Source organism: Oryzias latipes, chromosome 14 (assembly GCF_053564925.1).
Source record: "Oryzias latipes strain Hd-rR chromosome 14, Olatipes_Hd-rR_3.1".
In the NCBI taxonomy this organism is placed as follows: Eukaryota; Metazoa; Chordata; class Actinopteri; order Beloniformes; family Adrianichthyidae; genus Oryzias; species Oryzias latipes.
Genome location: NC_136250.1, coordinates 10,442,744 through 10,454,784, shown reverse-complemented (window position 1 = coordinate 10,454,784; position 12,041 = coordinate 10,442,744). Strand labels below are relative to the sequence as shown.

Sequence of the window (12,041 nt, the reverse complement as noted above, 5' to 3'; positions counted from 1 at the left end):
TATTGATTTTTATTGATTTTTCTTTTTTTTAACATGTCCTGTCCAACAACAGAGCAGAAAGCCTCTTGTGTTGGACATATTTTACTGTTACAATAGGGGTTATGAAACATTTGACACACTAGGTGTATATTTAAATAAACCCCTTTTGTAGTTTAGGCTAACCTTTATTCATCTTACTCATACCTGTAACAGTCTTTTGTTGGACCAGACAGAAAAGAAAAGAAGGGAAGAAGAGAGAGGGATGCCGGGGGTTGTAGGAGGGTGATAAAAGAGGAGAGGGGGTAGAACTGTGAAGCAGCATAAGGCAACAAGTTGCTTGATGTTTACAATCATTACAGTCAGGTTTATAAGTAATGTAAATCCAAAAGGGGCGGGGCCTGTTCACACTCACACCCAAATGCCACAAACTTACCTGTGGGCTCCAATTGCACTGTAATTTCATTGTACATGTACAATGACAGTAAATATATTTCATTTCATTTTCATTTTCAAAAATGCCCACATACAAAACATGTCAACATGTACACAGTACAGCTGATTTTCACATGCACATATGCATTCTGACCAACACATGAAATATTTCATTCAATCAGTCAAACTATTTGTGCAAAGGTGAGATGACACCTGTGCTCGAGTGGGTCTTTATGTTCTTCTAAAGTGCGGCCTGGTTTCCAGGCCGGGAAACCACATGGAAACCACCCACCCCACCAAGGTACCAGACCTCACCCCCCGACCGATGGAGTCCCCACCGCATCCGCCGTGCATGGGAGGGCCCAGACCCCCAGCCCCAACCACAGCGGGCAGACGAGGAGCAGCGACGCCCTGGCACCCCACCCCCTAAGTCATGGGGTTAGCTATGGAAGACCAAAGAGACTGAATTCTTTCAAAGTTACTTGAACTTTGGGCTGCCATTTTTTCCAAGCTGATTTGATCAAATAGCAGATTCCTATTTTGATTTAAATTAAATTTTTCTTATTTTTCCAGTTGAGTAAAATTGTTTTTTTTCCCAATACAAAGAGTTGTAAGAATGATGGATGCTAATCCTCCTTATATCTTGATGGCACGCAAAGTGACGGTGAAGCCGTGATTGAAACCTTAATCCAGACTGATAGATCGGCACATATGTGCTTCTAGAGAGCCTGGACAGGTGTGCAATACTACAGTGCATGCATGTAATTGTCAGGTAGATTACCATCACAGTGCTTGCATATGTCTGAGTTACTGAGACCCATCTTGAACATCCTCTGTCCAGTATAGTACATTCTCTGAAGAGTTTTGTATTGGATTAGCTGCAAATTTGGACTTTTGTCAGTTTAAAGGTGTTTAGACAAATTTCTTACCAGAAACTTTGAGCATTGCTGATGCTCAAATCTGCATCCCATTTTGTTTTTGGGATTGAGATATTATTCTCTAGATTGCATAAGAGTTTATATATTTTGGAGAGAGTTTTGTTCATTGAAAAATTAATCAGAGAGGTAACTGGTTCTGCTAGTTCTAGGTCATTGTCTTTGTATGTAAACTTTTTAGTAACTATAGATTTAAGTTGTTGATATTCCAAGAAGGTATTTAATCCATGTTTGTCTTGAAGTTCCAGGGGTGTTATGAATCTTCTATCGATAATTAAATGCCAAGCTGGGAAGTGTAACATTTTTTTGTTTTTCCAGATGGGTGTCATTTTGCACAGCAAAAGTGAGGATTTTGACACTTTAAGAAATTCCCACCAGGCTGTCAAAGTGGCGCTTATATTAATACTTTGGAAGCAGTCCTGTTTTTTTAACCGTTTGGCTAATAAATGGTAGATCTGACAGGCTGATCTTACATTGGGCCCCATTTTAACTCTGAATGAAGCTGCTTCCATCTTTGTGCAGTCCTGCAGGTAATCGCCACAAAATTCTCTTTGACCGTGTACACAGTGTTCCATCGCTGGATCTTGGTTCACCTTTCACGGTCTCGTAGATTTTTTTTTCAGTGCACGTTTGCACACCTTCTTTTCTCCCTCTATAATGCAAAGTGTTCAATGTCCTGATTGTCTGTTGATCTTGTCAAATAAAGTCTCTTTGCTTGCAAAGTTAGTTGTGTTGTAGCATGGGAGAACACACATAACTCCTGCCCCATTTAACTTTGGCTGTCTGTTAAAATTGCATTGACCAGAAAATTTAGTCCTTGTCTTTCGGAACATTACAAAGGTCAGATACCAAATACAATTATTGATCTTTAACCGTTATTCTTTTTGGCTCAGGTATTGATATCTTCAAACCTAAATCGCTACATTTAGAATTGTGAACAGAATTTTTGGTTGCAGGTTGGTGGACCCACGAATGAACCCAACTAAACACTAACTACACTTTTCTGCTAAACTGTGCATTTTTATTTTTTTATTTTTTGTTTTGCTGGAGCATTCTGGGGAGACATTCAAATATGTACAGGTTATCAATGGATAGTTTTTACAATACACCTCTGCTTCTGTTTTCCACACAAATTACCTAATTGATCCTACAAGCACCAAATCAATGCCAGATCATCACGTTGCTTGACAGATGGCGTCAGACACTCTTCTAGCATATTTTCTGTTGTTCTGCATCACACAATGGTCTTCTTTGTGATCCAAACACATCAAACCTCAATTTGTCTGTCCTGAAAACTTTTTTTTCCCTAATCCTTCTCTGTCCATTGTTTGTATTCTTTTGTTCATATTCATCTTTGTCATTTGCTAGCTAGTAGCCTCTTCATTGTAGATGTTAAAGGTGACATTTTGTGGGTACTATTTAATGAAGCTACCAGTTGAGGACCTGTGAGGAATCCATTTCTTAAACTGGAGACTCTAATGTACTTATCATCTTGCTCAGTTGTGCAGCAAGGCCTCCCACCTCTTTTTCTCAGGTTGCCTACATTTTTCTTCAAGTTAAATATAAGACTTTGAGGATCTTGCATATGACAAATTTAGACCAATTTCTCTGTAATTCCTAGCCCTACGGTCAAAGAAAAAATGAAATCCTTGAATTTCAGAACAACTGCTTGTCAGTAACCAAGTAATGTAATGAAGTATGGTTCAAATTTCATTAATTGAATTACAATTACTAGACTGCAGATGCCCTCATTATTTCATAACTCACATTTTGGTGCAGTGAAACCATAGGTGACTAATAAAAAAGATGTGTTTAAACACTTGTCTCTGGTTAAATGAAACAAAATGGATAGTATAAAAAAACAGAGTTATTGATGCATACATGCTAATGCAGAGTTGGGGGTTGGTCAAAGGAAGATAAAGAGAGCAGATATGGACACTGGCAAATTCGTAGGGGCATTTGGCAACAGGAGATGTTTAGGTTATTTCCAATTTGCTAGAATCAAAGGCAAAAACATTATAGTTTAGTGCAAGTTATGTCCTGGAGAACTCCTGATTGTTCTAATATCAAAGTCAATATCTTAGATTGAATACATATTTTTCCTTGATAAATATATTGGTAAAAAAAAGGAAAGATTTAACTGTTAAGAGTTTAACAGACTCAAACTTTGAAGCAGACTATACTCTGGACAGTTAGTTTACATTCGGGATCAAAATGCCCAGAACACAGAGGGAGGAGAAAAAGGAGTTTAAGTGGGACCCACCTTTATGGTGTAACATAAAACACGGAAGGAAGTTCCTACATGCAGATATCTGCTGGACTGCTCACTAGTCTTTGGGAAAGAAACAATTTTCCTTTTACAATGGAGTTTTTTAATTCTGCCTTAGGAAAAAACATCACTTTTGTGCGTCCTGCTTATTTTAAAATAGTCGGATTTATAGGGATACCCAATATGAATTATTACTATATCTTTCTCTTTTTTGTCTTCTTTGTTTCTGTGCTAGGAAACACAACTGTAATGGCTCTGATTTATCTGGATCATAACCTGAGGTCTGGAAAGTATGTTGCAATTTTTAACCTTGCCTTTGTGGATTTGTTGGGTAACACAGCTCTTGTCCCCAAAGTTATTGATATATTTTTGTTTAACCATTACTATATTTCCTATGGTGAATGCCTGACCTTCTATTTTTTCTGCAACATCTGCCTTTCAATGCAGAGTCTTAACCTGGTTGCTCTCTGCTATGATCGCCTGATTGCTATTCTGTATCCCCTGCATTATCAAGTCAGAGTGACCCCTAAGATCATGCTTTCTATTGTTGCCTTTATTTGGCTCTTTGTTCTCACTTGTGTTTTAATTGCATTAGGTCTATTGACAAGACTTTCCTTTTGTGACTCTGTGGTTATAAACAGCTTCTACTGTGACCATGGCCCAATGTACCGACTAGCATGTAATGATCAAACTCCAAATTTAGTCCATGGAAATCTGTTAATAGCTCTTATTCTGTGGGTTCCTCTTATAATAATCATGTCTAGTTATATTTGTATTGGTCATACTCTGGCTAAGATTGCCACAGCTCATGAAAGAATCAAAGCCTTGAAAACGTGTACAGGTCATCTTTCATTGGTTGCAATCTATTTCATACCTGTGTTAACTGTGTATAATATGAGAGCAAACATACATCCAAATGCAAGAATCATAAACTTGTCTATGACCACTGTCTTTCCTCCCATGTTAAACCCAATCATTTATGTTCTGCAGACACAAGAAATCAGAGCGTCTTTGAAAAAAATACTCCAATCTAAGATGAACTTAAGGGTGGCATCGAAATGAGTTTCCTTCCAAATGTAAAGTGTCAGTTTGTGCAATGAATGCTGTAGGGGTAGGGTTTTGCTGATGAAGGTAAATTGTTGTTTTCTTACACTAACATGGTATAACACTAAAATAAAACGTTTTAGGATTCAGAAAAAAACTGTTATTAAAGGCAGTGTTGTATGGCTTTGGCATTTAAGGTTTTAGAAACATGACCCGATTTTTCATCAGATGCAAAGTCAGTATTGATTAAGTTTTCCATTTCATAAACTTATATAACTCTCTAAAGGTAAAATAAAGCGTATAACAAAACCTCTGTTGGCTTGTGACCCGTTATCCCAATCTTCACTAAGTCCCAAGAAAGAAAACCAATGTTCAAATTTAAAACATTGGGGCTCATTTCAACTCAAAAGGAAACTCTTTCTATCTGTGTGCAGTTAAAAGCAGCCAAATTCTCTTTGACTCTGTGCACAATGTTTCCTTGGTTCATCTTTCACTGTGCAGTTTTGCAAGCCTTTTTTTCTCCCTTTACAGTGCACAGTATTCTGCATCCTGATTGTCTGTTGATCTTGCCAATGTGGTGCAACTCCTCCACAGAGATACTGCACATGCATTGCCAGCTTGCCAAAGTCACATAAATCTTTAATTGCGATCGGCTCTTTGTTTTCATTCCTTAATACTTGACCTGTTTTTCTATGAAGATTTCAACATTGAGAGTTTACTCAAGAGATAAAAGTGTGAAAATATTCATGTCTGCCTGAGAAAAGTGTGTAGTGAGGAATTTTCATGCCTTAGAACAGTGTTTTTCAACCTTTTTTGAGCCACGGCACACTTTAACCTTGACAAAAATCCCGCGGCACACCAGCATCCCAAAAAAAAAAAAAAAAAAAAAAGCAGAAACTCATAGTCTGTTTTGATCTACAGACCCCCCCCCCCCCCCCCCCCCCGGCAATCTGACTTGCATTTTTGTGATAATTGTGGCAGAAAAAGCAGGAAGTTGCAGATGTTTTTCTAAAAGATGTAATAAAAGTTAAGTTACATACAAGCTGTATGTTCGTTGTGTTTTCCTTTAAGCCAATGCATCATGGGAGATGTAGTGTGAAAACTGCGAGATAACGGCAGAAAGACTCGCGTCTCTGAGCTTCATGGTTTTGTTCACTTGTTCCACGGTCTGATACCGGATTCTGTGGAAAGCTACACCGCTAAAGACGAGCTTTAGCTGGTGTTTTTGTCGGAACTGACTGAGTTATGAGCTAATTTGGAACAAGGAAGTGGAGACTTTAACCACTTCTGATTGGTCAGACTGATGACATGTGATTAAGCCTTCAAGAATGATTGGTGGAGTCGTGGAGACAGTAAAAGCTGCGGGACTTTTCCTTACACAGTTATAGCTGCAGCTATTTCGCGTTACCGTCATTCTTATCAAAATGTCTTTAATAGAATCAAATAAACACAAAGAAAAAATTATTTTATGATCGTTTATATTCCTAACTACTCAGTGTTTTATCAGGACCTGTTTGGATGAACAAAGAGCTGATTTCCTGGAGATGGGAAATGCTTTTAGATCAGTTAATGAGGGCAATTTTCCACGGCCCACTTGACCATCTCCCACGGCACACTAGTGTGCCGCGGCACACTGGTTGAAAAACACTGCCTTAGAACATCTGCAATCCTACTTTGGAGATTACACCTATTGCGGTATATTTATGAAACATATCCCCCGCCATAAACGAGGGAACTGTACAATGCTTCCTGCTGATTCTAGAAGATATTTTATTTTGTGGTCCAAATAGGAAGATGGACAAACGACCCTCTATTTCATAAACTCATTTAAAAAAGTACCAGCAGCACTTCAAGAGCATTTTTAAACACCCGATATGATTAGTTGGCGTCTTCTAGACTAGTGTTTTTCAACCAGTGTGCCAACATGGTCAAGTGTGCCGTGGGAAATTGCCCTCATTAACTGATCAAAAAACGTTGTCCATCTCCAGGATATCAGCTCTTCGTTTATCCAAACAGGACAGACATTTTGATAAGAATGACGGTACCGCGATTTGGCTGCAACTAAAGCCGTTTTCTGAAAAGTCCCACCCCTTTAACCGTCTCTGCCAATCATTCTTGGAGTCTTAATCACATGTCATCAGTCTGAACAATCAGAAGTGGTTACAGTCTTCACTTCCTTGTTCCGATTCTGCGCATAAAGTCGCTTAGTTCCAACAAAAATACCAGCTAAAGCTCGTCTTTAGCGGTGTAGCTTTCCACAGAATTCGGTGTCAGACCGTGGAACAAGTGAACAAAACAATGAAGCTCAGAGACGTTAGTCTTTCTGCGTTCAGCGGATTTTTGCACTACATCTCCCATGATGCATTGGGTTAAAGTGACACTGTCTTGGCGCACGAGTCTCTCCTCTTAACGTCTTGAAACAACAACGAACACATATCAAGCAGTTTTTGAATCTTTTAACTTAACTTTTATTACATATTTTTTTTTAAAAACAGTTGTAACTTCCAGCTTTTTCTGCCACATTTATCACAAAAATGCATGTGAGAATGCAGAGGGGCTGTAGATCAATACATACTATGAGTTTCTCCTTTTTTTTTTTTTTGGATGCTGATGTGCCGCGGGATTTTTGTCAAGGTTAAAGGGTGCCGTGGCTCAAAAAAAGGTGAAAAACACTGTTCTAGAATTAAGAACAGAAAGAAAATCTTCAGCCTTTAAAAATGTTGCGGCATGGCAAAACACACATCACCTTCTACCCTATTTAACTTTCCATGTCTGTTAAAATTAGCATTGGTCTGAAAATTTCAGTCCCAGTCTTTTGGACCAAATACAATTAGGCAAGGCACATTTATTTGTATAGCACATTTCATGTCCAAAGCAATTCAAAGTGCTCTACATAGAACGTTAAAAGAAACATTCATAAGAAATATTAAGAGGGATCATTAAAATAAGATTTAAAATAAGATTTAAATAAAGTAAAAAACAATCTGAATTTAAATCAAGCATAGATAAACAGTGAGGATGTAAACTTTTAAAACCAAACTAATTAAATGCAGAGAACAGGTGAACGTGTTCAAACCCAACCGATTTTCGCTGACGATGAGCCGAGTGAACATGCAAATTCATTCCCTGACATTTTTTTTTTTTAACTTGTCCTGTCCAACAGCTGGGCAGACAGATGAGAACTGAAGGCCTCTTGTGTTGGACATATTTTACTTTAACAACAGGGGTTTTTAATCTTCAGACAAACCAGAGGTATGTCTGAATAAACCCCTTTTGTAATTGAGGCCAAACTTTATTAATTTCAGTCATATTTGTCTATAATCTTTGGTGTTGGACCGGACGGAAAAGGAAAGGAGGGAAAAAATAGAGGGATGTTAAAGAGAGGGGGGGGGGTAGGAGGGTGATAATAGGAGGGGGGGGACCATAAAGCAGCATAAAGCAACAAGTTTACTGGATGTTTATCATTACGGTAAGGTTCAAATGTAGTACAAATCCCAAAGGGCGAGGCCTGTCCACACACACACTCAAATGTTATAAACACACCTGCTAGCTGCAAAAATGTCCACATGTCAACATGTACACAAAACAGATAGTGTTCACACACGCATACTTATGCCTTCAAACCAACTAGTGTGAAATATTTCATTCATTCAATCATGCAAACTATTAGTGCAAAGGTGAGCTAAAACCTGTGCTCAATTGAGTGTTTATGTTCTTCTAAAATGGATGGTGGAATGTGAAAAGAAGGAGGGAGAGTGCCCAGCCATCCCCACACCAAGACCCCCGCCGCAGCAGCCGCGGCAGCCAGAACCCCCCAACGCCACACGGCAGCAGGCAGAGAACAACCGTCCCCCGGGCGATCACATCCGCCACCCAAGCCAGGGCCAGCAGGACCGCCGCGAGGCCCCCAGAGCCAGAGAGCAGGGAGGCACGGGGGGAAAGAGAGTGCCGCCCCAGCCCAACCAGGAGAGCAGCCCCCCTGCCGCGCCGGGAGGGCCCAACGCAGGGCCCCAACCGAGACAGGTGCCCACAGCCCCAGACGAGTACCCCACCACCACCCAGGAGTTCTGGGCATCCCCCTGCGCCAACCCCAGGTACGAGCCAGGACCCCCCAAGGGTTGACCCGCTCCGCACTCCAGGCAGCCACCCACCCGGCCCACGGTTGGTCCAGGAAGGAGCAAGGCAGGGGCCAGCCGTCCCCACTCAGGAGGGGAAAAGGGGGGCCCACCAGGGGTGTTGTAAACATGGCCCGACCAGGCTCGGCCACAGTTGGAAATTTGGCGGGGCCCAGCACTCAGGGACAAGTGCCAGAACCCACCCCACAGGGATACGGACCGCCCCAGCTCATGTGTAATATGAACCCTCTCCCTGCGCGGAGAGAACACCACCGGGCCCAGGAAACCGGCACCCAAGGGACACGGCCACCGTTGCCAAGGGTCCAATACCCCCCACCAGGGATGGGGTAGGGGACAGATGGTCCTAGGTCCCACCTTCCTTGCAAAATGCGTGTGTGTGTGTTTGTGAGGGTGTGTGTGCATGTGTGTGTGTTTTTATGTTTGAATGTATATTTTGAGGAGTAAAGGGTGTGTGTACTAAGGGGGTGCAGTTAAAATTGGCGGGTAGGGCACTGAGGGGACATCTCCTGATTACTCACAGTGATGTCCCCTCACCCTCCCCACCAAGGGGCCATAAATGTCTAAGGTGCGGTTAAAATTGGCGGGTAGGGTGCTAGGAGGACATCTGCTGCTTGCTGGCAGTGATGTCCAAGCAGCCCTCTACCAAGGGCCCTACATGTCTAAGGTGCAAATAAAACCGAGAGAGGAGGGGCCATTCCATACGGCAACCATGGGAGGGGGACCAGTGCCAAGTAGCCCCCCCCCCCAAGGTGCATCGCAGGCTAAACCCCCTACCCCCTCACCCTAATATGAGATTATATGAAGAAGGGGGTAAGTTGGGGACAGCTGGTAGACTGTCCCCTGGTGGTCAAACAGCTGTCCCCCAGCCCCCCCCAGCATAGGGGCCAGGTCCCCTCAGCCCAGGGGTCCCATCCCAGGAGGCGCCGACACCCCAGGCCCAGCACCACCCACCCCACAGAGAGAGAGAGTAGCCAGAGAAAAACGCCCCCCCCCCGGAGCAGGTCCAGGCCCCCACCCCCAGGCGCCGGCCCTGGGCTCTGGTCGACGGGACTGAGGTCCGAGGCAGCCAACCGGCCGGGGCAACCGCCAATTGCCTCAGCGGAGACCCCGACCCGTCAACCCCCCAAGGTCCCGTACCAATAGTCCCCCCCCCCGGAAAGCCCCCCCACAGGACAGGACTGACAAGCCCCCACCCCCACCCCAGACCCCGCAGCCGCAGCGGATGACACCCAGAGCGACCGAGGGTCCCAAGAGGGTTGTCCCGTCCCAGAGCCAGGGAAGGGTTGATCCCAGCCCCAGGTGTAGATGGGCAGCCCATCCAGCGACTATGTGGGCCCCCTGCCAACCCCCCCCCAGCACAGGCAAAGCATTCCCTGACATTAGATGGCGCTTAATGTAAAACAGAAATACCCCTGTACACAAGGTGGTGCTGCGCAACTTTACGCTTCTTAAACTCACTTTTCACTCGCTTTTCACTCAGAAGAAGAGAGCAAGTATTTACGCGCTTGTCAGAATCATACAAAGAAAACATGAATATTTCAAGCACTAGTGGCTCCAGCTCTAGTTCCAGCGATGAAGAAATTATTGTTCTGTTGAATGATGACGCTACTAGACGCCACTAGATGCTAGACGCTACTTGGCGGATATCTTCTTATCTGACAGTATTGTGTTTGAGCGCCCCCAAGTTGTGTTTTACTGTAACTTCAGAGGCTCCAGACACGTGTGCAAAAGCGGCATTCTCACTGGTCGTATAGTTTTTGACGCACTGCGTCAAACCAAAAAAACGAAGCCAAGGCGTTTTTTCGCGTCGGTGTCCACACTCACATTAGTGCCCTTTGTTTAGTCACGAGGCATTAAACGCCGGCGAATATCACGTGCGAAATTCGTCCCGGTGTGAACAGGCCTTTAGATTAGTTTCACCTAATCTAAGGCCATCTGGAAGTCTGTTTATATTGACGTGTGACTGAGCAGCTCCGTCTCTCTGTCTTAGCGAGCACCGTGAGAACACACGCACGCACACATGCACGCACGCACACACAGGTTGGTGCACGCCTCCACGTATTAAACAAACTCTTTTGTTATGAAACCATAGTTTCTTACAAATCACTGTTTATTTTTTCACAGTTTAGGCCTCAGGTGCACACTTGGTCATTAGTACTTTAGCAATAGCCAAGGGTTATAACCATTGACTGTATGAGACAACTGGACTGAGCTAGTGAGACGGCCCCCATGAAAAATGACCTCTGATTCCAACCAAATGAATCTGTCCGTAGTATGTCAGTTGCCATGTTGGAACCAGATGCCCTCAGTAAACAGTGATTGATCCATGTCAGACTTGGTCTACATTTCTTTGGCAACCATTCTCTCCAATCCATAGCAAACATGTTAGAAGGGCACATCCCTTCCACTAAAAGTGGGCTCAGGAGAATCTGTCAAATTCTTTAAATGTTCAACAGGAGGCCACCTACCTTCATTGAGGCGTCTGATGGATCTGTTTACAACTTCAATAACTTGCGCTTTAGCTAAATAAAATGAAAACAAAAAAAAGATTAGCAAGAACTAGGATTAGAAAGATGTAGCAGACCAAGAATAGTTATTTTGACAAGTACAATTATACAATTCAATTATACAATACAATTCAAGTTAATGGGATTTTGGCTTTTTGGGACCAGTGGGTACTTCCTATTTGGAATGCAAGGGGGGATGAGTCTCTCAGTCCAGTTCTTTTATTTAGTCAATGGGCAGAACTGGTGACACAGTAAAACTGTAAAAGTACACCCCCCTTAATTTTTATTGCCGTTAACAAAAGCTTCAAAATCCACTGGAATTTCTTTAATAGTGTAAATACTGCATAGTATGTTGATATTTCATGGATTTTGTTGTTGGGTAACGGTCTTTGTGCCAAAAATGTTTTTGTTTGATTACTTCTATACTTGCCACAATGTGGCAAATTCTCAAGGGTAATAAAGGTTGCATACACACCTATCTGATGCACAGGTGATGATGCTCACCGCACTCTTGCTAGTAAGGTGTGACCACTTGCCCCTTATTTACCCCGTGCAAATGTGCACACATGGGGTGTTCATGTTTTCCTTAAGTATCCTTGAGACCACCGCAGGCGTCTCACCTACTTCACCCTTACTTACCCGTGTGTTGTATACAACCTGTCGCTCATGGCATGCCTATGTGGGCTCACGCTCTGTGACCTAGCTATTTCCTGCAGGCCATCTGCAAGCCTAATGGAAG

At 42.8% G+C, this 12,041-nt stretch overlaps 1 protein-coding gene across 1 annotated transcript; it reads left to right on the top strand.

The window, feature by feature from the left end:
• The first annotated feature begins 3,335 nt into the window (after positions 1 to 3,335).
• Positions 3,336 to 4,754, top strand: LOC101166438 (olfactory receptor 1C1). Its single transcript, XM_004084413.4, has one exon. It carries the CDS (start codon positions 3,649 to 3,651, stop codon positions 4,675 to 4,677), a length of 1,029 nt encoding a protein of 342 aa, XP_004084461.2. The 5' UTR covers positions 3,336 to 3,648; the 3' UTR covers positions 4,678 to 4,754.
• The last annotated feature ends 7,287 nt before the right edge of the window (positions 4,755 to 12,041 follow it).

Coding starts and splice junctions, on each gene's coding strand:
- LOC101166438 (XM_004084413.4), top strand. CDS start 3,649: ATGCAGATATCTGCTGGACTGCTCACTAGTCTTTGGGAAAGAAACAAT.